Source organism: Triticum urartu, chromosome 7A (assembly GCF_056163025.1).
Source record: "Triticum urartu cultivar PI428250 chromosome 7A, HENAU_Tu73, whole genome shotgun sequence".
NCBI lineage: Eukaryota > Viridiplantae > Streptophyta > Magnoliopsida > Poales > Poaceae > Triticum > Triticum urartu.
The window spans coordinates 59732242-59756535 of NC_141879.1; the positions used below are offsets into that span (position 1 = coordinate 59732242).

A 24294-nucleotide genomic window follows, 5' to 3' on the forward strand; every position below is an offset into this window, starting at 1 on the left:
AACCCGTTGCAGCAGACGTATGTGTGAGGTATACCCTCCGCCTCGATCAGACGGGGGAGCCTGACTTTACCAGCATACAATGTGGCCGCTGGATCCACCGTGTGAACCCGCTCTACGTCAGAGCCAAACTCGGATGGCAGGAGCCTCTGTGCATCAACTATCCAGTGATCGATCCGCAGGCGTAGTTCCACCAACAAAGAAGACAAGTTGATTATCTGACCTTGATGACATTGCCGGCCTCCTTCACTGCCATGACAATCCTCATCTACTCGGCAAGCTGACGGGGCCCCACAGCCAAGATCACGTCATCTGCACCCTTGATGGCATTCACAAAAGGCTCCTGTGGTCAAATAAATCTCCCTGGTCATCAGACAGAAAAAGAATCAGAATCCACACACAGAAAACTATCAAAAGAAAAAATTTGAACGGCTACAAGACTCCTTTTGTTTTTCCTGCTCAGAGCTGGCTCATGATTTAAACGGCAACTTGCTGAAGCAATTAGCATTTGTGGTGCACTATTTTTCACACAACTGGTTTGCAAAATGACAACAGTGCTGCATTAAGAACTTCAGTTACATGCATTCTTTCATATAACTAATTCTTTGCATCACCACTTGTATAATTTCAAATGCTAATTTCAAGGTAAGAAGCCTTATGTACAGGACCAGCAGTCTCCAATAAATAGATTTCACTACAAAGACCCTATATTCCCGTAAGCAATTAACAGTAGAGTAAGCATAGCATGGAACTGAGGCATTTCAGGGGATGATAAAATTGTAAATTTCATTTAACTTGGGAAATTATTACCATTTGTGATACATGATTTTTCATAGAGCTGGTTCGCAAAATGACACACTTGATTAGAGGGCATCTGTACAGACACGTAGCAGGACAATAATGCAGCATTAAGCACCTCAGTTAAAATATCACTACTTGTATCAATATACAGCAATAGTATAATTTCAAATGCTAGTTTCAAGGTAAGAAGTCTTAACTATAGCAGGCTCAAATAAATACATTTCACTTCACCTCTCATAAGACAGATATAAGTTAGTAAGCCATTGACAGTAGAGTTAAGCATGATATGAAACTGAGGCATCTAGGGACAATAAAAAACATTCATTGCAACAATAACATGGCATAAATATCGGGTGTCACAAAACAGAACTGTTTGGTCTACCAGATTGGTCAGAGCGCCACAGCCAAAATAAAAACAAAAGCAGTTTTTATTGGCTAACAACAGCTTTCGTCCCAGTGCGGTGGTGCTTCCAGAGAACAGAGCCAGGAGACAATGCCATGGATCAAGTCCAGCTGGCCGCCGAGGTGGTCCGGCAACTGGTGGCATCACCATCTCCATGATTCTGTTTCGGTCCAAACCAAGGACCCGAATTAAAGCCAACAAAACATGTCAGATACCAGAAATCACGTTGTCTTCCGTAATAATACATGGCTTATCTGAATTAAAACCAAAGATTCTGTTTTGGTCCAAACCAAGGATCCGAATTAATACATGGCTTATGCTTGTAACTACACGCCCAGCATCAGTGCACCTAAGCAAGGCACCGAAGGGCAGCACAAGCAACAGACTGCCACCAGCAGCAAAGGCAGCCAGTGCTTACACCATCGCACGACACACAATACAGCACTGCAGCACACTTCTATCATCTCAGAGGGCGGGCGCCAGTGCCGCAGAGGTTGATGAGGTCCAGGAGGGTGGAGTAGAGCACCTCCAGGGACAGGTACCCCAGGAACCTGCGCTTCTCAGCCCAGGGGTCGTCCGCCGCTGGTGCCTTCCCGTCATCCTCCGCCGGGTGGTCGACAGTCAGGTACCATGAGATGCACCCGTATTCATCGTCCGGGTCCACGTGCGCCACCAGGCCCAGCGTATCACCGTGCTCCAGGTCGAAGTAGAGGCACAGGAAATCCCGAGTCACACTCATCCCCAGGACCAAAGCCTCCTCGTGGAGCCAGTTTATTATCTGGCTCGCAACCTGCAGATATATGTGCAGACAATGTGCTCAGCACCTTACAATAAAGTAGGCCCCGAAGAGATGCGCATAAAGACACCAGTCAGTTGAGTAAATCTCAGCCTCTGGACTTGTCTTATATGCATGTGTATATGTATAGTGGGGATGGTATTAACTTCTGAACTATGGAGCCCTGGCAATGATCCTAAGACGTATCATCGTACCTATTCTCTGAACTGAAGTCAGGCTGAACTCAACATTCCGACTAGCCAAACAAACTATTCGCGTACGTCGATGGACACATACATTCAGTGCAAGGCTTTCCCAAGGAACATACAGTAAATAAGTGTAAACGACTGAACAACAGCCGTTGCAATCAATCATAGAACAACTTTGGATTTACTAAGCCTTAATTATAATATGGTGAAGTGGTTCATGCGCTATCCTGGCACAATTGATGCTTCAACCTTGTGAATCATAAATACTCTCAACAGTAGTAAAGTTAATAAATTAATCCAGTGCATATCGGCGATAAAGGATAATGACTTGAAAGGTTTTATTTATCACAAGTTTACCTGCTGGAGAACCATCGTTGGGAGGTCCTCCAAGTCACAATTGTAACTGTTTATCAGATAACCATCAGAGGGCTTCCTAGTCAACGACCCGGCGATGCTCGGAGAACCCTCGCCCAACAAACTTATCTGGCCGTCCTTCAAGACAATCTTCGTGTTGAACTGTGTCCTGGAAGATTTGTACTTGGGCTCGCCATTGTCCGAAGGCTTCGTGGGCCGATCAGCAGCCAAAATGGGTTGCGGAACTCTTAAGCAGAGAGACCAGGAAGAAGTTCTAGAGTGCCATGTAGGAAGGGACCGCAGCTGGAGATAAGGAACCCTGCTAACCTGCATGCATTAGTGAAAAGGAAGTTACAACGCCAATCTACTACACCCATGGTATGTATATTGCATTAATGAACGGGGAAATAATAGTAGTTATACCACACTCTCTAGCTCCAGCTGCACTTTTTTTGAATATGTTTTATGAGCCACTGTCATGCAAAAATGACTTAGCAAGCCACAATCTTCACCTGCAGACTCTGCGGACTGAGCAGGACTCTGGTAGCGAACAATATTACGATATTTCTCCCTGACTTTTCTGAGAATGTTCTCGTGGAACAGGTGTAGCAAGTAAATCTCCAGACTTTTCGGGTTAAGAAACCCTGAGGTGTCCCTTTTTGAAGGCTCCTGCTTCCCATTGGTGGTGGCTAGCACAAGATTCGCCTCTGAATTATTATGCTCTTCATGGCCTGCCATTTCTGAGTCACCATCCTGTCCAGAATCCACAAGTGAAAGGCACAACAAACTCTCCTCGCCAATTGCTAGTTGGAGAAAATCCTCACGCATTCCAGTTACGTTGACACCTTGAGTTTGGACAAACGTCTCACGGATCACCATATCCAATACCTGCAAAGGCATAAACTAAGCTAAGCACGAGGTGGTATGAAAGATAAAAATAACAAAAGGAGAGAGCATCTTTTGTCACAGGAATAATTTTTCATGGATTTCTAGTTGGTCAAAATGACAGGTTTGCAATAATTCATAAGCATTTAGACAACCTACCTGCTCCTCAAATATAGACTTGTGGATATTGCGAAGAATGGAATGTGCCTGTTTGACAGACTTATTGACATCATCATCATCCCCCAACATATCATCTTCCGCTGCAGAAGAAATAGTGCTTGAGACACCTTTTGTTCTGCAAGCGTAGCTTTCTGGGCCGTTGGCACTGTCCCGGCGGAACTGAAGGCTCAAGAAACGGCACGACTTTTGGGGGACTTGTACAGACAAAGTGCCCGACGAGTCCTGGTCAATCGGAACCAGTGACAACGACGACATCCGTGGCATCGCTGCCGTGTCCAACTGAGAAGTGTCAACCACATCAAACATGAAGCTGTTGATTCCTGGAGCATTCCCACGCTGCCTCTTGACTTTCCAGTTCTGCTGCAACCTGCCAAATCCAACAGCACCGGTCATGGCACAAGCATCGCTACTTAGATGATACCTGGAATTCGCAATCCCTGCAACAAGACGAACCTGATCAATGAGCCGTAGAACCTAGCCTCCTTCTGGAACTGCTGCTGCATCGTCTTTGCCGATTGTTTGAAGTACCGTCCCAGATGCTGAGATTGTGGAATGGAGCATAATAGTTAGGGTATGTGGTGTAGGTTCAAGCATGAACTACTCAAAACATTTTATTCTGCAGTTTATTTTCACTCCCCTCCTCTTACTGGTACTCCCTCCGTCCGAAAATAATTGTCATCAAAATGGACAAAAAGGGGTGTATCTAGAACTAAAATACATCTAGATACATCCCCTTTTATTTATTTTGATGACAAGTATTTCCGGACGGAGGGAGTAAGTTGCAAATATCCCATGGGTCTCAGTCCATGCCTCTCCAACTAATTGGCTGCAGATGATCTACTAGTTTCTAGTACAGGGGCTTACCCGCAGCCGCTGGAGCTTGGTGGCGGCGGAGACGGCCATGTCGACGAGGACTTCGTCCGGCAGTGGCCTGGGCTTGGAAATGGTCGCGACGGCCACGGTGTCGTTCGCCTCGACCTGCATTGTTTGTTAATTGTTATTATCCATCCATCATAACCAGGACATCAGCTCATACGAGCGGCTGGAGACGCGGAGGGAGGGACGGACCGTGGAGATGAGGTCGAGGACGACGGTGAGCTCCTGCTGCGCGAGCTGCAGGCTCTCGTGGAGGCCCTGCCAGGGCCAGGCCTTCTGGGCGGCGTCCTCGGCCGCCGCCTTCTTGGCCTTCTTGGCGTCCCGCTCGACGACCCAGGAGAAGTCGACCCGGCGGATGGCCGCCAGCCGCTGCTCCTCGCTGCTGGTGTCCCTGTTGCGCCGGGCGGGTCTGGATCAGGAGCGAGGCGAAGGGAAGGGGGGGAGGGGAGGGAGGGAAAAAAGCTGCCGGCTTACGGCGGGTAGTGCTCGTTGCCGGCCTCGTCGATGGCCTCGAGGCGCTTGATGGGGAGCTTGTCCAGGTCCAGCCGGAGGTCGTCGCCCATGGCCGCCGTCTGCTGCCCCTGCTCCTTGATTGATGGGGAAGGGGAAGGGGCGAGGGGCGAGATCGATTGGCCTGGAGGCTGGCGGCGCGAGGCGGACTCGGGGGCCAAGAGCGGCAGGCAGGTAGGTGGTTGCCGCCGGTGAGCGGCGGCCGGCGGGATCGGGCGACGAGCGGACCGGAGGCAGGGGAGATAGGGCGAGGGTTTGGACCTTGGGAGTTGCAGTGGTGGTGGTGCGGACTAAACCGGGCCGGGCCGAATCGCCGAAGAAAGCAGGCCTGATGGACGAACCATTTTTGCATGATCCTAAAATAAAACAATTTTTTGCATCATTAAAGAACAAACATTGTGGACTCTTTTTCCAGCAGAATATTGTGTTGTGCAGTCTCATTAAATTTATCGTCTTCCAAAAAATTCATATCGAATATATACTGTGTATTACTATATTTGACTCTTTTTTTATTAAAAGTTTGCTTTGTTTAACCATCTCATACCGCCAGACATAACAGTTTCAAATCGATTATTAAAGATAACTCAAAATAAAAATTTGTAAAAAAACCTGTGTGAATTTATTGCAAAAGTTCTTTTTGTGAAAACAATTATTGTATTACTCAATGATTAAGGAGTGCAGTCTCGTCCAACAATGTTCAAGACTTCTTCTGGGCCAGAGCCTAAACAAATCACAGGCGGTCATTCAACCTATCTAAAGACATGAAATGACTAGCATTATTACAGTTCTGACGAATATGAGTAATACAAGAATTGTGTTCCCCCCTACTAGTTTTGATCTCTCTGATCATAAATGCATACTTGGACCTATGAATTTATTGCAGCAGACAAGCCACAAGTTTTTTTTTAGTTGGGACAAGACAAAAGTTAATGTGTAAGACACATGACTTCAAGCTACGACATTTTAGCTTTCACAATTCTAATACTCTAAAAAGAACAAATGTGAACTTAATTAGTTTCATTACTTCAAAAAATAACTAAAATACATACCGATACGTTTCAAAAAACAAATATGAAACAAGATAATTCTCCCATGAGAATAGAGATTTGTATCCGAGAGTTTACATTAGAATTTTGAGCAAAATAATCAACATCAAAATATTTATATATTAAATTTCAATATAAATGGAATTTACATTTGGAGAATAACCAATAATAGTATGATCACAATTCCATAGATTAAGAGAAATAAATATTTGTACATAACCAATATTGTATTATTAATAATTATTTGAAAAATTATGTAATGTTTATATTGCATATGCATGTGACTTTTCCATATCGTTAATGTTTGCAAGTAATAAATATGTGTGTAGTTGTACTTTTAGTGCTTTAATGTGTTTTTAGTTCTTATATTTTAGAAAAAAGTCCATTTTACTACCCGGAATAAAGTTTGTGGTTCACAATACCCCCTCATCTGTTTTTCTGTTCCTTTCACCCCCTAAACAAACCCATACCGGATGAAAGAACCCCCTGGGTGGTTTTGTCTCCACTTGCTGCTGATGTGGCATTGGTCAACAGTGGTTTTGACCTGCGGGTGGGCCTCCCTTGGCAAGTGTGGCTGAGATTGACAGGTGGGGCCTAGAGGAGGCGGGGTCCGCTTGACAGGTCTGTCTCCTTCCTCTGTCGCTCGCCCGCGGGACAGAGAGGAGCTCGGGTGCTCGTCTCGGCGGTAAAGGCCACCCCCGGCGGAGCTACGACCACCGGATTGACCCCCGCGATGCAGCGCGTACCCCGGCAGCAGCAGCAAGCAAGGCAACAACGGCACAAGCAACAGCCACAAGCAAAGCAGCAGCGAGCGAGCGCACGGGGGTAGCTGCAGCTGCGGCGCGCACGGGGGTAGCTGCAGCTGCGGCGCACACGGGCACAGATCGAAGGGGGAATCGGCAGAGTAGCTCACCGCGGAGCTAGTGGACGAGGTTAGCGAGCGCGGGTGTCGATGGACACAACGAAATCGATGACAAGATGCGGCGGTCGTGGACGAAGACGATGGCGATGGCGAGCGTACGTGGCTTCCTAGCCCGAGCCCTTCGGCGAGGGTGAATGAGACGACGATGGCGGAGTACTGGACGTCTTGGCGTGACGAGGGGAGGCCGGCGGCCGCGGGATCGACGCGGCGACGGCGACCATGAGCTTCAGGCGACGAACAAGGGATATGCGGGAGATTTGGGGTTAGAAAAGAGGGAAGGAAGAGGAAAGAGAAGGGAGGAAGGAGAAGCAGGGCGCTCGGCGCGGCGGCTTGGAACTCCGGCGGTCGCCGGCGTCGGCCGGAGGCGGCGGGGTCGGGCGCAAGGGGAGGCTGGAGCTCCTCTATCTCAGCCCAGCCTGATGAGGGGGGCCCACCTATGGTCAAAACCACCGTTGACCACTGCCACATCAGCAGCCATTTGAGTCAAACCACCATAGGGACCGATTTTGTCCGGTATGGGATTGTTTAGGGGGTGAAGGGAACAGAAATAAAGATCAGGGGGTTATGTGAACCACCAACTTTTTTCAGGGTAGTAAAATGGACTTTTTTCTATATTTTATAGGAGGCAAACCATATCACAACAAAACTATTTTAGATTTTCATACCATATAAAAAGTTGTATTGCAAGCTAAGCCATGCGAATGAACAACTAGTTATGCTAATCCAAGGAATTTCCATGATTCCCTTTGCTGCAAAATTATGTCTCTTAAGAAATTTAGAATTCACTACTGATTACATCAGTCAGTTGAAGCGTAGCTGAAGATGTTCGCTTAAGCGAGCGCTCTACCACCTGAGCTGCATCCTCTTTTGTTCTACTTTCCAAATCCTTCTGAAGAAACTGCAGTACATGGCGCAGTTGCAATGCAAGGTCCATATACAAAAATAATGTTAACCAAAGCAGGTGCAAAACTACAAATGGACACCCATTTTCACTGAAGACTGTTCAATTTGGATGAAATCGTGACAATGAGCAATTCTAACTTTCTTACTCTTCTCTTATTTTCGATGCAATAATAGTTGAATTCGTCTTGTAAGCGAAATATACATTTCAGACGCCGGGGTTTGCCTCCCTTCCACACAAAAAGAAATCCGAAAACATACATTTTACTGACCCTGCAACGTTTTCAATGTCTGTCAAATGTAACAAGAGAAGCAAAATATCGTTGTGTGAATGTGCAGAAGAACAATGTAATGTGCAGAAACTAGTATTCTTACAACATTGTGGGATACAGCCTGAATTTTGTTCAAAAAATATCCCAGAAAAATGCAGCAAGTCGTGTCCGGGCACATTAGCATCGCCATGTTCAGAATTCGATATCCGTCAAACACAACATTCATTTTCTGCTGGTCTAAAAAATATATTTATTCGCTTCTGACAGACTGAAACTTTAAGCAGAACAACAGAACTCAAGTTCCCACTCAATGCAAGAACCACCACATCTGTACCGACACCATCTAACAGAGATGCAGCTAGCAACGTTCAAGTAGTGGCCATTGTCAACGCATTTTTACAGATTAATGGAGAGTGTCATGGTCAAACAGTTTCAGGATTTCAGAATCGTGATGGCAAAGCTAATAGTTTCATATACTGTGAGAAGAAGAAACCAAGCCTAGCTAAGCAGAAACACAAGACTGCATGCTGAGTTTTTCTGAATCCATATCTCAACGAAAGGAACTGGGTTCTAATGTCATTGTGTCCGAGGCGGTGACACTTCTGAAGAGGTGGACAGGAAGGCGACTTCTAGGGAGTAGGGCGGTGTCTCTCTACTCTGCGTCGACATCAGCATATCGCAGCGCCGCGTGGGCTGAATTAGCAGAAACTCTTGGACTGGTTTGGGTTTTCATGCGTAACAGGTGCTGCAACAAGTTTAGATAAGAATATAAAAACGAGAAACACAAAACTCATAGTTGAAACACAAAATGTTCAGAATTCGATCTCTGTCAAAACACAAAATTCAGTCTCTGCTGATGAACTAAAACTCTAAGTAGAACAACAAAATTCAAGTGTTCAACTCATTGCAAGGACCACTACATCTGCGCTTCATCTAAGAAAAAAAATGCTGCTAGCAACGTTGAAGTACTGGCCATTGTCAACTCACTACAGATTAACATATGTCACTGCACCATTTTTCGAACAGTTTCAGGATTTTAGAACGGCGATGCCAGAGCAAATAGGTGCCCTACTGTCAGTTGAGAAAAGCAAGTTTAGCTAGCAGAAAGAAAAGAACTGCTGGGTTTTCATGAACCCATATCTCAACAAAAGGAACTGGGTTTCTAATGTCATCGTGTCCGAGGCGGCGACGCTTCTGAAGAGGTGGACAGGAAGGCGACCTGAAGGGGTCCTGGCTATGGTATCTCTCTACTCCGCATCGACATCCGCATACCGCAGCGCTGCGTGGGCTGAATTAGTAGAAAATACCTCAATCAAATTCAAAATCGAATATCTCAATCAAATAAAGAGCTTCAAAATTAGGGAATATGGTGAATTAAAATAATTAAATGATAGATCTCCTTGAGAAATTATTGACCCAGTTAAAATCAGGTGGCCAAGTTCTAATCTGAAGACCTCAATTAATTATGAGGACTTACAAATTAGGAAGCATAGTGTATATAGTATATAAAAGAATTGAATGAGAGCTTTAAGAAATTGTTGACTTGGTCAAAATCGGGTGACCCAATTTTAGTTGGACACCTCAATTGATTGTGAGGCCTTTTACCCCTAGAGAGCTTAGTGATATACTCCCTCCATTCCTAAATATAAGTCTTTTTAGAGATTCATTATGGACTACATACGGAGCAAAATGAGTAGTAAATTGCACCGTTTCGGTTTTGCTGTTTCTTATTTTCCTTTTGTGTCTAGAGGGATTGTGTGCATGTTTGGGAGATTTGGAGCTTGCAAAAGTGAAGTCAAGAATCAAGATAGTTTTTCTTTTACAGAGATTTGCAAAAGAAAACAAAATACACAAGATGGAGAAGTGGGGTATCGATCCACATACCTCCATTCCTAAATATAAGTCTTTTTAGAGATTCATTATGGACTACATACAGAGCAAAATGAGTAGTAGATTGCACCGTTTCGGTTTTGCTGTTTCTTATTTTCCTTTTGTGTCTAGAGGGATTGTGTGCATGTTTGGGAGATTTGGAGCTTGCAAAAGTGAAGTCAAGAATCAAGATAGTTTTACTTTGAGAAAAATTCATCATAGGTCACCAAACTTGAGCTGGCTGACACTTAAGTATCACTACTTCAAAATACCCGAAATACAGTCCATTTACTTGCGCAGGTGGTTCACTTTGGTCCGTATATACGATTGGAGCTACGTATTTGCTGACTTGGCCGAGTCAGCCGTTGCCAGCTGTGCTTTGACTACCACTTCTGCAGCACCTGTCGGGGGGGGGGGGGCGTTAATACTAGATGGCTGGAGGTTTTTTTTGCAAATGCGCGCACCTGGTCGGACCGCACCCCACCTGGTCATTAAACGGCCCGCACCTGGTCGGACCGCACCGGGTCGCTCCTTTCTCCTCCCTCCCGCAACCTCTCTGCTCTCGCACCCTCTCTGCTCATCGTCGCTGCCGAGGTCGGACGTCGTTGGCGTCGACGACAGCTCCATGAGCACGTCGTCGGACGCTGAGCCGCCTCCGTCCGCGCCGTTCGGGAGGGGCCTGCGCGACGTGCCTCTTGCTCCTTCGCGTCGCCGTGATGATACCTTGCCGCCCCTGTACGGTACGTCGCCGTCGCCAGCAGCTCCTTTGCTCGATCTGTGCAATTTAGCTCCCGTAAAGAGTTCTTGGCCACATCAATTGCGCGTAGGAGCTAGGGTTTGGCCGTTTGTTCTACTCTCTGACGGATTGGGTGTGGGGTGGTAGGGTTTTAACAGTTTGTGAAGATCTTTCTGACAGGCCAAAAATAGGGCTGCTTCATGGGGGTTTGCAGTAGGAGCTAGGGTTTGGCCATGTTTGCAGAGATCTGGAGTGGTTATGGTTCTTTCTCCCCCCCAATTTTTCATCGGTCCAGGGGTCTAGGGTTTAAGCAGTAAAGTTTGCTCTTAGTGTCAGAGTGTTAATTGGACCAAAAATTATTGTAATTTGCAATTACATTGTCTCAGATTGACCAAAGATGGTTGCTTTTCGACCTGTAAGATCATACATTTGTTAATTGGAGCCATGAATCTCTGTTTTTCTTTCTGAAAAAGTAAAAAAGTCTGAATCTTTGAACTGTAGTCTGAAATGTCTGAATCTCTCTATAGTCTGAAATGTCTGAACTTTTTCAACTTGATTGTTTTGCAGGTCACTTAAGCAACCACTTCTCTGTTGAGGTCATACATGGTGGCTACTTTCTGTGTGCTGGCAAGCATAGGGGTTATCACAAAGGTCACTCCATTTGGTATGATTACTGTGACATAGATAATTGGACACCTAATGTTGTTGACACTCTAGTGGAGGAAATTGGATATGAGTTTGAGGACAGGATCAGGGCTTATTGGTGTGTTCCTGGATTGACAGTGTATAAGAATGGATTAAGAGAGATCAAGATAGGGGACAACACTATGACAGAAAACATGAAGGATTGTGTTCTAAATGGCAACCACTTCCAACAGATATTTCTTGATCATGATGAGAGCATGAGATCATATATTTTTGTTGTTCAAGTCCACTCTGATGATGAGGATCCACAAATTGTCAGGTTCAGTGGCATTAGGCCAAAGGAGAATGCCCACCAGCAACAAGCAGAGCAGACACGGCAGTTGCAAGAGGAGCAGGATCAGCTCACTCTAGTGGAACATGAGCTAGCTCAGCATGATCAAGAGCATGATTCTGATCAAGAGCATGAGCAAGATGAAGCAGAGTCAGAAAGTGGAGCAGAGTCAGAAGAAGATGATTTCATACCAAGTCCACCCCAGCCTGGAACTACTTACCTTTCATCTCAGTTTGGGTTTAGGGCAAGGAAATCCTGTAGGTTTTTGAACATGGATGCAGCAGACACAGTAGTGCAGGATTCAGATGAAGATTATATTCCACAAATTGTTGATTCAGACATTGATCTGCAGGATGATGATGACTTGTTTGACAAACATGTTGATTGTGAGAAGGGCAAAGGACCAGCAGTCCAAGAAGAAGTTGATGATCCTACTGAAGATGTAGATATTTGTCTGCCATCCTCTGATGAAGATAAGGTGAAGCTGAATTTCAAAAGTTTTAGAGAGGAAGACCTGACTAAACCACAGTTTCAAGTTGGCCAGACCTTTGGATCTGTTGAGTTCCTTAGGAAAGCTATCAAAGAGTACAGCTGTCAGGAGAGAGTTGACATTAGGTGCCCTAGAAATGATAGGAAAAGACTGAATGCCATTTGTGAAGATGGGTGCCCTTGGACCTTGTCTGCATCATTTGATGGGAGAATCAACTGCTTCATGATCAAGAAATACAACCCAAAGCATACATGCATAAAGAAATGGTGTGTTAAGTCATTCACTGCTCCTTTTATGGCTGGAAAATATCTTGATTCTTTCAGAGCAGATGAAAACATGAACATGAATTTTTTTGCAAGGGTGGTTCAGAAAGATTGGAACATGACAGCAACAAGAAGCAAGCTTAGAAGGGCTAAGAGGTTAGTGAAGAAAGTTATTGAAGGAGATGAGTTGGAGCAGTACAACAGCATGTGGGATTATGCACAAGAATTCAGAAGATCAAACCCAGGGAGTTCTTTCTATGTGGGTGTCAGTAATGGCATATTTGCAAGTTGTTATTTCTCTCTGGATGCCTGCAAAAGGGGTTTCATGCAAGCTTGTAGGCCTGTCATTTGTTTGGATGGATGCCACCTGAAGACAAAGTATGGAGGTGTTATGTTGTGTGCTGTTGGCATGGATCCTAATGATTGCATTTACCCTCTAGCTTTTGCAGTTGTTGAGGTAGAGAACACTGACACATGGAAATGGTTTCTGTCAAATCTGAAGAGTGACTTGGGAATTGTAAACATAGACCCATGGACTATAATGTCAGACAAGCAAAAGGGCCTGATCAAGGGAGTGAGGCAGCACTTTCCTGATGCAGAGCACAGACACTGTGTTAGGCATATATGGCAGAATTTTCAGCAAACACACAAAGGAGATGTTCTTAAAAACCAGCTATGGAAGTGTGCAAGGAGCACAACACCAAAACTGTGGGCTGCAAGCATGGAGGAAATGAAGGTCATAAGCCTAGAAGCATACAAGTGGCTTGAGCAGCTACCACCCAACACTTGGGTTAGGGGCTTCCAAAGAGAATTGGTTAAGTGTGATATCCTTCTGAACAACAACTGTGAGGTTTTCAACAAATATATTCTTGAGGCTAGGGAGATGCATCTCAGATCAATGATTGACAAGATCAAAACACAGCTCATGGTCAGGTTCTACAACAAAAGAAAAGAGGCAGAGACCTGGCCTGGCTCAATATGCCCAAAAATTAGGAAAAGAATTGAGAAGAATATAGAGCTGTCAGCTACATGCATGGTTTCAGGGGCTGGTGATGGCATCTTTCAGGTTGACAACAGGAACAGGACATACATTGTTGACCTGAAGGAAGAAAGCTGTACATGCAAAAGGTGGGATCTTAGTGGAGTTCCATGTCACCATGCAATTGCATGCTCCGGACATGAGAGGATTAATCCCGAGAGTTTGGTGCACTCCGGTTACAGTATAGAAGCATTCAAGCTAGCATACAAACCCATTATTAAGCCTTGTAGAGATAGGAGTGAGTGGCAGAAGATGAATGGCTGTGAAATCAAGCCACCTGTCTTTGAAAAAAAGTAGGGAGGCCTTCAAACAAAAGTAGGAGAAAGCAGCCTTATGAGATTGAAAAGAAAGATGGAACCAAGGTGATGAGCAGACATGGAATCACAATAACATGTTCATACTGCCATGAAACAGGCCACAACATCAAAGGATGTAATCTCAAAAAGGCTGGCATTTTGCCAAATCTAGCAGAGAGAACAACAAGAAGGGGTCCAAGGGCCATTCCTGATGATGTGTCAGATGATGAAATTGTTTTGGCACAACAAGATGATGGCCAAGGTACACAGGAGGAGGTTCAGGTAACACAAGAGGATGGCCAACTTACACAGGAGGAGGTCCATGTTGATGGCCAAGTTACACATGAGGAGGCCCATGTTGATGGCCATGATACACATGAGGAGGTCATTGTCACACAAGATGATGAGGTCATTGTCACACAAGATGATGGAGCAGATGCACCAGTTGTTTTTCAGGCAAATTCTCCACTTTTGTCCCTTAATTTTGACCTCTTTTGTCCAGTCATTTTTGTTGTACTGATGTTTTCATGTGATGTTTGTTTTGTACAGGTGCAGGACTTTGGATTTACAATGCTTCATAGGATGCAACAATCCAGACCTATTCCTAGAGAAGAACCTGAAATCATTTTGCCAGATTCCTCATTCATCTCAAATGCAGCTAGTTCTCACACTGTAGCACAAACAACAACAACTACAAATGAAGGCAACCTGACCATGAAGTTGCTGAAGATGAAGAGAGACAAAGAAAGACAGATGGCAGCCAGGAGAGATGCAGCACTTGAGGCCATGAATGAGATGGCAGAGAAGAAAGCAGAGGAGGCAGAAGCAAAAAGGCAAGAAATTGCAAGGAGGAAAGTAGAGTCTTCACAAAGAAGAAGAAGAAGAGCAGCACAAGAGAAGAAAGCTTTGGAATCTGCAGCAGCAAGAAAAGCTGCATTGCAAGAAGAGAAGGAGGCCAGAGCCCTTGAAGCAATGGCAGCTAAAGCAGAGGCAACACTGAAGAGAAAAGAAGATCAAGAAGCAAAGAGAGCTATGGCAGCACTGAAGACAAAAGAAGATCAAGAAGCAAAGAAGATACAACAAGAAGAGGCTAAGAGATTAAGAGCTGAGCAGAGGAAGCAGGCAGGACCAAGTGGACATGTGCCCAAGAAGCCTAAGAGAGTGAACATGTTTGATGAGTTTAGATGATTCAGTGCTTTTGCACTTGTAATTTTTTGGCAAAAAACTTAAATGAGACTCTTTGAAACTGTTGGAGTTGGGATGATCCAGTGCTTTTGCACTTGTAATATTTTGGCAAAAACTACAATGAGACTCTTTGAACTGTTGGAAATGTGAAGATTTAGTGGCTTCATACTTCCATTCAAAATGAAAACTGTTGGAGTTCAAAATGAAAAGAAATCCCAAATGAAAACTGTTGGAGTTCACTGGCTTTATTATTTAGTTGGAGTTCATTAATTTATTCACGGTTGGAGTATAGATAATTAACTGCATAAAATTTCAAAATTAATACAAAAAAGGTTGGCCTGGGTGTCGAACCCAGGACCTGTGGTGTGATAAACAGGGTGTAATGCCAGTGTGATAGGAACGGTGCTTTGCTCAAGTGTTACTTGACAACCTACTTATTATATTTCCACTCCCCTCCAACTTACTTAACTGAATTTTTACAGTTCACTGAATTCAAATTATCAGAATTTTTACAGTTGACCAAATGTAGTTTGCAAAGATATCTGAATTTAGTTTGAAAAGCTAACAGATTTTTTACAGTTGTCTGAATTTAGTTTGAAAAGCTAACTGATTTGATTATAGTTAACTGAATCTTAATAGTTGTCTGTATTTAGTTAAGACATAATTCAGTTAAGACATAATTCAGTTAAGATAGAATTCAGTTAAGACAAAGATTCAGACAAAAATTCAGTTAAGATTCAAAACCTTAGCAGCTACTTCTTTTGGAATTATTGCCTTATATAGCAACAAGAGAATTTTGGATTGTTGCCTTATATAGCAACAAGACTGCATCAACACCATTACATACCAACAAAACACTTTTGGATTACTGCCACTTTTGCATCAGCACAGTTCAGCACATATATAGCATCACATCCAGTTCAACACTTATATAGCATCAACAACCAGTTCAACAGAGTTCAACAGACAGAAATTACAAATAACTTATGTGCTTAATATACAAGCACACCTAACAAACTAATATTTTATAACTTATATGCTGAAAATCTGTATATTTCAGCATACCTAACTACTGCAACTGCATCTTCTTCATGCCTTCTACTGCAACTGCATCATCTTCAGTTCTTCAACTTCTGGAGGCGCTCCGAGCGGCGAACCTCCATGTCAGCTGCCACCTTCCTCTTCTTCTTCCTCTCTGGCTGTGCTGCGACGTCCTGTGCTTGCAGGGCCAAGACCACCTCCACCTCCTGCTTGACGATGTCAGGAACATTGGGAAGCAGCTCGATGTCAATGGGGCGGTGCTTGTCACCCTCCCTGGCGACCGGCGCCACCATGTGGACCTCCGGCTCGGGGACGATGGGCGCCGCCACATTTACCTCCGGCTTGTCGTCAGAGAGCACAATCACCTCCGGCTCCTCCCAGCCAGCCGACTAGGACGAGTCGGCGGCGTAGCCAGAGTCGTCGTCGGAGCCGGAGTCGTACTCTGAGTCGGATGAGATGTACTCGGAGATATCGTCGCGCCCGAGGTAGTCGGGCTGGTAGTGGTCCTAGTAGGCAGTGTTGACAGGTGCAGGGACGGCCAGGTCGACGTTGTGGCGGACGCGCACCGGATCCGGCTGCCGCGGCGCAGTGGCGGACCGGTACATCCACCACCGGGCTCATTGCCCCGGGTCATCGGAGCGCGTCTCCTGCATCGCGAAGCGAAGGACGAGTGCATAGTGGATACCGTCGTGGTCGGGGCAGGCACGGTCCAGCTCATCGTCGGTCATGACCTTCAAGAGGCCACGCGCATGGTGACGCAGCGTCGAACAACTGGGGAACCACTTCCCGATCTCCGTCAGGTCCACGCGCATGGCCTTGTCGTCGCATGCGAGGTCATCGATGACCCTCTTCCAGGTAGGGCAGTTCTCCATGTCCGCGGCAGCAGTGTGGTGGTCGGCGGCGAGGGTTTTCTTGCGTGGGGGTTTGGTGCGGGGTAACCGAGGCGACGCGGTGGACTGAGTGGAGAGTGGAGAGTGGAGCGGTGGGTGGGTGGGCTTAAAGAGGAGACAAGGAAACGGAAGAGGCGTGAGCCATTGGGCCACTAGCAACTGCTAAATAGCTACGTTAGTACCTGCCCTTGATCAAAGCACTACTACTTACCACACTGGCATTGCCACCAATGTTCAATACCACAGGTCCTAGGTTCGAGACCTAGGCAAAACTCTTTTTGTGTAATTTTTTTTCTTTAAGAAAAATTTGGTACAGGCATACAAATTCAGTCATATAAAACAGCTACTACAGACATATAAATTCAGACAAATTCAGTCATATAAAACAGCAACTGCAGGCATATAAATTCAGGCAAATTCAGTCATATAAGACAGAGACAGTTAACTTCATTTTCTTATCTGAACCAACTTCAGTTTCTTATCTTAACCCACTTCAACTTCAATATCTTATCTTAACACAATTTAGTTGACACAAATCCAGGAGGAAAGATACAAAGTGGTTTTTTTTTACAATGACACAGATTCAATCAAATTCATTCAGCATGCCCTTTAGCTTCCTTATCTTCTCCTTGGTGGCCTCTGTTTGTTTGAATAGGTCACCAATCATGTACTCAAGCTTCCTTTTCTCATGCTTCAAGTCATCCCTCTCTTACACTGCTTGGTCCCTCTCTTTCTCTGCTTTAACCCTGAATACCTGATGAATGTTGGTTACTGACTTATCTGCAATCTTCTTCTTCTCAAGTTCTTCCTTTAGATCAGTCAGAGTAAGTTGTGTGCTGCCTAGTTGGCTCATTGCCTGCTCCTTCTCAGCCACCATCTTAGCAAAATCAAGCTTGAAATGCCTCAACTCATTCTCCATCTTCTTCTTCTCTTCAAGAACCTTCAAATTTTCTTCAGCACTCATAACATTCTGTCTGAGCCTCTGTTTTTTCTCCTCTTCATACATGGTCCATATAGTAGCTAGGCTCATCTTCAGAGCATCAGGCCACTCAGGGTCAACCCACTCAACATATCTGCATTTGGGTACTTCCTAACAATTTAGAACATACAAAAAAGAGATTCAGTTAACTGCCAGTATTCAGTACTGTGCCTGACGATGGAACTTAAGACATACTACAAAGAGAAAAATGTTTAACAGTGCCAAATGCAAAAAAATTACTAACCTTTTGTGCACAAGCTAGAAACCTTCTGCCAGTATCAACAGATTCAAATGCCACATTCTTCTCACACAAAGATCCATGCCCACATCTAAAGCTAGGCAGATCTGCAGCCAAGCCACTCCATTCCTCACAGGATATTGTGGCAGGTGGCTAAACAAAAGAGAGACATTTGGAATCAATTGAGAAACCCTAGCTGAGAAACCCTAGACTGGATTTGTGTGAGATTGAGGAGCACACTAACCTTGCTGGTCACTGAGTCATCTTCAGAAGAAGTGGGAAGATCATCCCAGGACACCATGGTTGCTGCTAGCTGAAGATGAGAAGGGGATCTATTGGTGCTATTGGACAGAGGAGAGAAGGGATCTGGTGGTGCACGAAATTGAAGATGAAAGATGAGGAAGAAGGGGATCTGGTGGTGGTGGTGGTGGTGGTCGACTGGTGGACCAAAGCTACATGTAGAGTGCAAGTTGCTGGGTGGGTGTTTGCAGCAGGTGCAAGTACATGCTTGCTTTTGAGTTCAGTTGTGCTGAGATTCACTTACTTCATTTAGTACAACAATTAGTTTGCAAAGTTAGTTCAGTACAGCAATTAATTTGAAAGCAATGAGGTTAAGTACAATGAGGTTAACTTTGCAAACTAAATTCAGTTAACTATAAAAATTCAGTGAACTGCAAACATTCTGTCAGAATTAGTTTAACTACACTTCTGACATGAAATACATCTGTCAGTTTTTTCAAAGCAATTAGGTCTAGCATTTCAAAGCAACTAGGTCAAGCAGGCTTCACATTACTGACATATTATCCATTACAACAACCATTACAACTAAGCATTACTAAGCAAACAAAAGGAACCATTTTAGTATGCTCATTTTACACACCTGCACCTACTGAATTAACAACACTTCACTTCTTCATAATTAAGGTGAAACACATCACACAAAGCACTATAACAAAACCAATCATCAGCTTCAGCAGCATCAAAATCTCTCTGCCTAACCCTAAAAGCATAGCAATTTGCTGCTTGGTAGCATACTTATTCTCACTGGAGCTGCCATAATTATCTCTTCCAGCCCTGCCTCTCCCAGCCATGACCCTTCCAGCCGTGCCTCTGCCTGCCATTGATTCAGTCCTCTGCCTCTCAAGCTCTTCCCTCTTGTCCTCAACAGCACCAATTGCATCTACAACAGCATCACCAACCAGACGCCTTGTTTCAACCAGATGCTGCACATACTCAAGCTCCCAGTGCCAGAAATCACAAGTGACCTGATTAATCAGTGGAAAAATTAGTTAACCAACTCCAGAAAATTACAGATTTAATGATTCAACTACTGCATTGCTCTAAACTACTGCATTAGTTAACCAGCTGCTCTGCTTCATTACTAAAGTGAGCTGACACGACATGAATCTACTGAACTGGCACTTACATGGTGGTTCACGCACTTGTAGAAGATCCATCCATCGTGCTCATCGGGGCTAGACCGGTAGAACCTCACCTGCTCGCCGCAATCCGGGCACCCGATCAGTGGTACAGCAACAGAGCGGCCACGCAGCGCTGAGCGCATGGAGCTGGAAGACGACATGAAGGAGGAGACAGAGGAGGTGGAGGAGGGCGTCGGCAATGGCTGCGGCGGCGGAAGGCGACGGCGGCGGCGCGGACGGGAGTTGGCTAGGGTTCGGAGGAGAGGAAGCGGAGAGCGAGAGGATAAGGCAGGGCGACCAGTGAAGGAAATATGCCCTAGAGGCAATAATAAAATTATTATTTATTTCCTTATTTCATGATAAATGTTTATTATTCATGCTAGAATTGTATTAACCGGAAACATAATACATGTGTGAATACATAGACAAACAGAGTGTCACTAGTATGCCTCTACTTGACTAGCTCGTTAATCAAAGATGGTTATGTTTCCTAACCATAGACAAAGAGTTGTTATTTGATTAACGGGATCACATCATTAGGAGAATGATGTGATTGACTCGACCCATTCTGTTAGCTTAGCACTCGATCATTTAGTATGTTGCTATTGCTTTCTTCATGACTTATACATGTTCCTATGACTATGAGATTATGCAACTCCCGTTTACCAGAGGAACACTTTGTGTGCTACCAAACGTCACAACGTAACTGGGTGATTATAAGGGAGCTCTACAGGTGTCTCCAAAGGTACATGTTGGGTTGACGTATTTTGAGATTAGGATTTGTCACTCCGATTGTCGGAGAGGTATCTCTGGGCCCTCTCGGTAATGCACATCACCTAAGCCTTGCAAGCAATGCAACTAAATGAGTTAGTTGCGAGATGATGTATTACGGAACGAGTAAAGAGACTTGCCGGTAACGAGATTGAACTAGGTATTGATATACCGACGATCGAATCTCGGGCAAGTAACATACCGATGACAAAGGGAACAACATATGTTATCACTACAGGAAACAGGAAATTTGCCGTCTGTGGATCACAGACGGCAAAGCCCTAAATCCAGACGGCAAAGATTTTGCCGTTAGAAAGCAGACGGCAAAGTCAGACGCAAAGATAAGTCAGCAAAGAATACTTTGCCGTCAGCTTTTTATCTGACAAACGGCAAAGAATTTGCCGTCAGCCGAAACTTCTTCGTCGTCTGCCTTATAGATCACATACGGCAAAGAAAAGCAGTTTTGCCATCAGCTAGACTACATCTTTGCCGTCAGCTATTCGAGTCTTTGCCTTCAGCCTCGTGTATCACAGACGGCAAAGAATGGGTCAAATTAAAAAAAACACAACGGCGTTGCTCCCCCGAACGATGCGGTCAACGCATGCAAGTGCAGTGCCATATCTAATATTTCTGGCCTGTCCGTACCTAGTGCCTTTCATTCAACATTAGTGAGTACAAAATGTAAGCAGGACCGCCAGAGAACTAAAGTTACAGAATAGTCCTTCAAATTTACACAGAGGACCCTAAAACATAAAATGGAAAAGCGATCAGGTCCTTCTTCGCTGCAGTGGCCTGCTCGCCCAAACTTCCAGCCAGACGCCCGCCGCGCCACTCTGCCTCCTGGTCCTGCTCGTCGTGCTGCCTCCCGGTCCTGTTCGTCGCGCCGCCGTCTGGACCCGCTCAGCCGCGCGGCTCCATCCCAGCCGCGCTCGCGAGGCATGCATGGGAGGTCGGGGATGGGCAGTGCTCGCGAGGCGGAGTCCCCGGCTGCTGTCGCGGTGGAGCTCGCGAGGCAGAGCACGCGACCTCGAGGCCGGGGCCGGTGCCCGGGGTGGAGGCCGGTGGAGGCCTGCGGGGGTGACGGGTTAGGGGCCGCCGGGGGCGATGGGGCGCGGAGACTGCCGAGGGCGATGAGCGCCGGGGCGCGGAGGCCGCCATGGGTGACCAGGCCGGGGCCGGCGGGCGAGATGATGGCCAGCGTGGCCGGGGCCGGCCGGCGACATGGCGGCTAGCAAGGCGCTGGCGGGCGCTGGCGGGGCCTACGGTGGCGACGGGGGAGGTGGCCGCGGCCGCCGGCGAGGCCTACGGTGGCGACGGGGGAGGTGGCCGCGGCCGCCGGCGGGCCTACGTTGGCTACGGGAGAGGTGGCGACGGGGGAGGTTGGGGGCAAGGCCATGACCGGGGGAGATCGATTTGGATCGAGTGGAGAGAAACGAGAGGGAGAGAGAGACGTGCGGTGGGGTTGGGGATAAGGGAGACAGTACATGGGGCGCGTGGGTGCTGCCCTGGGGGCGCGTGCATCGTGGGTGGGTGTGGACTGGGTCCGTGCGTGGCAGATGGGGTGTTGGGTGGTTGTGAAGGCAGGTGGGGTAAATGGGTGGTGAGGATCGTGCACAGGAGCAGCGGGCGGTGTTGGATCGCTGCCATGTCATCAATCCGCGTAGTTGATCCGCGTGTTGTGCTTTCTCTTTGCCGTCTTCGGTTTTTTTTCATAGTCGGCAAAATACTTTGCTGTCTTCGTTTTCTTTTACAGACGGCAAAGTGCTCATTTTGCCGTCTTTAGAAAAAAAGGAAGACGGCAAAGTATTTTGCCGTCTGTGATTTTGTTTGCAGACGACAAAGTGAGCTCTTTGCCGTCTGTGTTTTTTTACGCAGACAGCAAAGTCTATTTTTTCGTCTGTGTTTCTTTGCCATCTGCTGATGACGGCAAACCCTTTCTTTGCCGTCTGCCCGACGAAAAGCTGACGACAAAGCCGCCCCCTGACGGCAAATTAGATGTTTCCCGTAGTGTATGCGGTCTGGCCGATAAAGATCTTTGTAGAATATGTGGGAGCCAATATGAGCATCCAGGTTCCACTATTGGTTATTGACTGGAGACATGTCTCGGTCATGTCTACATTGTTCTCGAACCTGTAGGGTCCGCACGCTTAAGGTTTCGATGACAGTTATATTATGAGTTTATAAGTTTTGATGTACCGAAGTTGGTTCGGAGTCCCGGATATGATCGCGGACATAACGAGGAGTCTCGAAATGGTTGAGACATAAAGATTGATATATTGGACGGCTATATTCGGACACCGGAAGTGTTCCGGGGAAGTTTCGGATAAAACCGGAGTACCGGGGGGTTACCGGAACCCCCCGGGGGGTTAATGGGCCTCATGGGCCTAAAGTGGAGAAGAGGAGGGGCTGCCAGGGCAGGCCGCGCGCCCCCTCTCCCCCTAGTCCTAATTGGACAAGGAGGGAGGGGCGGCGCCCCCCCTTTCCTTCCTCTCCTCTCTCCCTTCCTTCCCCCTCTCCTACTTGGACAAGGAAAGGGAGGGGAGTCCTACTCCCGGTAGGAGTAGGACTCCTCCTGCGCGCCTCCTACTAGGGTCGGCCGCACCCCCCCTTGGCTCCTTTATATACGGAGGCAGGGAGCACCCCTAGACACACAAGTTGATCCACGTGATCGTTTTCTTAGCCGTGTGCGGTGCCCCCTTCCACCATAATCCTCGATAATACTGTAGTGGTGCTTAGGCGAAGCCCTGCGACAGTTGAACATCAAGATCGTCACCACGCCGTCGTGCTGAGGAACTCTTCCCCGACACTTTGCTGGATCGGAGTCCGGGGATCGTCATCGAGCTGAACGTGTGCTGAAACTCGGAGGTGCTGTAGTTTCGGTGCATGGATCGGTCGGATCATGAAGACGTACGACTACATCAACCGCGTTGATATAACGCTTCCGCTGTCGGTCTACAAGGGTACGTAGATCACACTCTCCCCTCGTTGCTATGCATCACCATGATCTTGCGTGTGCGTAGGAAAATTTTGAAATTACTACGTTCCCCAACAACCAGGTGGGTTGCGGGAGGGAGGAGACAGGAGCGACCCGGTGTGGTCCGACCAGGTGCGCGCATTTGCAAAAAAACCCTCCAGCCATCTAGTATTAACGCCCCCTCGACAGGTGCTGCACAAGTGGCGGTCAAAGCACAGCTGGCAACGGCTGACTCGGCCAAGTCAGCAAATACGTAGCTCCAATTGTATATACGGACCAAAGTGAACCCCCTGCGCAAGTAGATGGACTGTATTTCGGGTATTTTGAAGTAGTGGTACTTAAGTGTCAGCCGGCACAAGTTTTCTGACCTACAGTGAATTTTTCTCTTTTTCTTTTATAGAGATTTGCAAAAGAAAACAAAATACACAAGATGGAGAAGTGGGGTATCGATCCCCATACCTCTCGCATGCTAAGCGAGCGCTCTACCATCTGAGCTACATCCCCTTGGTGGCAAATGGTAATTAACAAGTTTACTTACCATGGCGGTGGCTACATCGCCAGCAGACATCATGGGCAAGGCTGTATCGCACCGCCCATCCTCCTCCGCCGCCGCCAAGAAAACTCCACCCTACCCCTCGTTTTCGCTCCCAAGTCCTCCTTCCCCGGGAAGCTTTCTTTCAACCAAGATTTCAGTCATGGCGTGGTGATTGTCTCCGGTGCCAGGTTAGGTTGTTTTTGGGTGCCTTCTTATTCGTCCTTTTCCTCACTCGACCCTTTGCTCTGCCCTCAGATCGTCTAGTCCAGAGACGCCACCGAGAACAGAACACCGTCGCGGCACCGCCGGCAATCCGCCACCAGAGTCCGCTCCAGAGTAAAATGAGTATTTAACCAAAAACTACCACAATTCATGGAAACATGCCCAGAAACTACCACTTTACAAATTTGTGCCGAAAACTACCATTTTTTGACCAATCTTTGACTAAAAACTACCATGTC

General features: G+C 46.4%; 2 protein-coding genes, 1 non-coding gene and 1 pseudogene across 3 annotated transcripts; 1 reads left to right on the top strand and 3 right to left on the bottom strand.

Moving 5' to 3' along the window:
* Positions 1–1413: 1413 nt before the first annotated feature.
* LOC125528857 (RNA polymerase II transcription mediator) lies at positions 1414–5284 on the bottom strand. Its single transcript, XM_087534064.1, has 8 exons — positions 4955–5284; positions 4673–4871; positions 4469–4582; positions 4058–4143; positions 3584–3971; positions 2963–3427; positions 2543–2866; positions 1414–1991 (listed from the first exon to the last, which is right to left on the bottom strand). The coding sequence occupies exons 1-8, from the start codon at positions 5041–5043 to the stop codon at positions 1662–1664; spliced, it is 1995 nt and encodes a 664-aa protein (XP_087390190.1). The 5' UTR covers positions 5044–5284; the 3' UTR covers positions 1414–1661.
* A 5340-nt stretch (positions 5285–10624) lies between these two features.
* On the top strand, positions 10625–14987 carry LOC147957735 (uncharacterized; annotated as a pseudogene).
* Positions 14988–17624: 2637 nt separating this feature from the next.
* Positions 17625–18568, bottom strand: LOC147957736 (uncharacterized). Its single transcript, XM_087531845.1, has 3 exons — positions 18377–18568; positions 18139–18285; positions 17625–18005 (listed from the first exon to the last, which is right to left on the bottom strand). Exons 1-3 carry the CDS (start codon positions 18431–18433, stop codon positions 17625–17627), a joined length of 585 nt encoding a protein of 194 aa, XP_087387971.1. The 5' UTR covers positions 18434–18568.
* A 5161-nt stretch (positions 18569–23729) lies between these two features.
* TRNAA-AGC (transfer RNA alanine (anticodon AGC)) lies at positions 23730–23802 on the bottom strand. The gene has a single exon. It is a non-coding gene; the product is annotated as a tRNA-Ala (tRNA).
* Between the last annotated feature and the right edge of the window lie 492 nt (positions 23803–24294).

Bases quoted from the DNA above. Each gene is read 5' to 3' on its own strand.
- LOC125528857 (XM_087534064.1), bottom strand. From the start codon at position 5,043: ATGGGCGACGACCTCCGGCTGGACCTGGACAAGCTCCCCATCAAGCGC. The intron at 2,867-2,962 runs GTATAACTACTA...TAATGCATGCAG, and splicing joins AGCTGGAGCTAGAGAGTGTG to GTTAGCAGGGTTCCTTATCT. The intron at 1,992-2,542 runs GTAAACTTGTGA...ATATATCTGCAG, and splicing joins CAACGATGGTTCTCCAGCAG to GTTGCGAGCCAGATAATAAA.
- LOC147957736 (XM_087531845.1), bottom strand. From the start codon at position 18,433: ATGGTGTCCTGGGATGATCTTCCCACTTCTTCTGAAGATGACTCAGTG. The intron at 18,286-18,376 runs GTTAGTGTGCTC...TCTTTTGTTTAG, and splicing joins ATGACTCAGTGACCAGCAAG to CCACCTGCCACAATATCCTG. The intron at 18,006-18,138 runs GTTAGTAATTTT...CTAAATTGTTAG, and splicing joins TTCTAGCTTGTGCACAAAAG to GAAGTACCCAAATGCAGATA.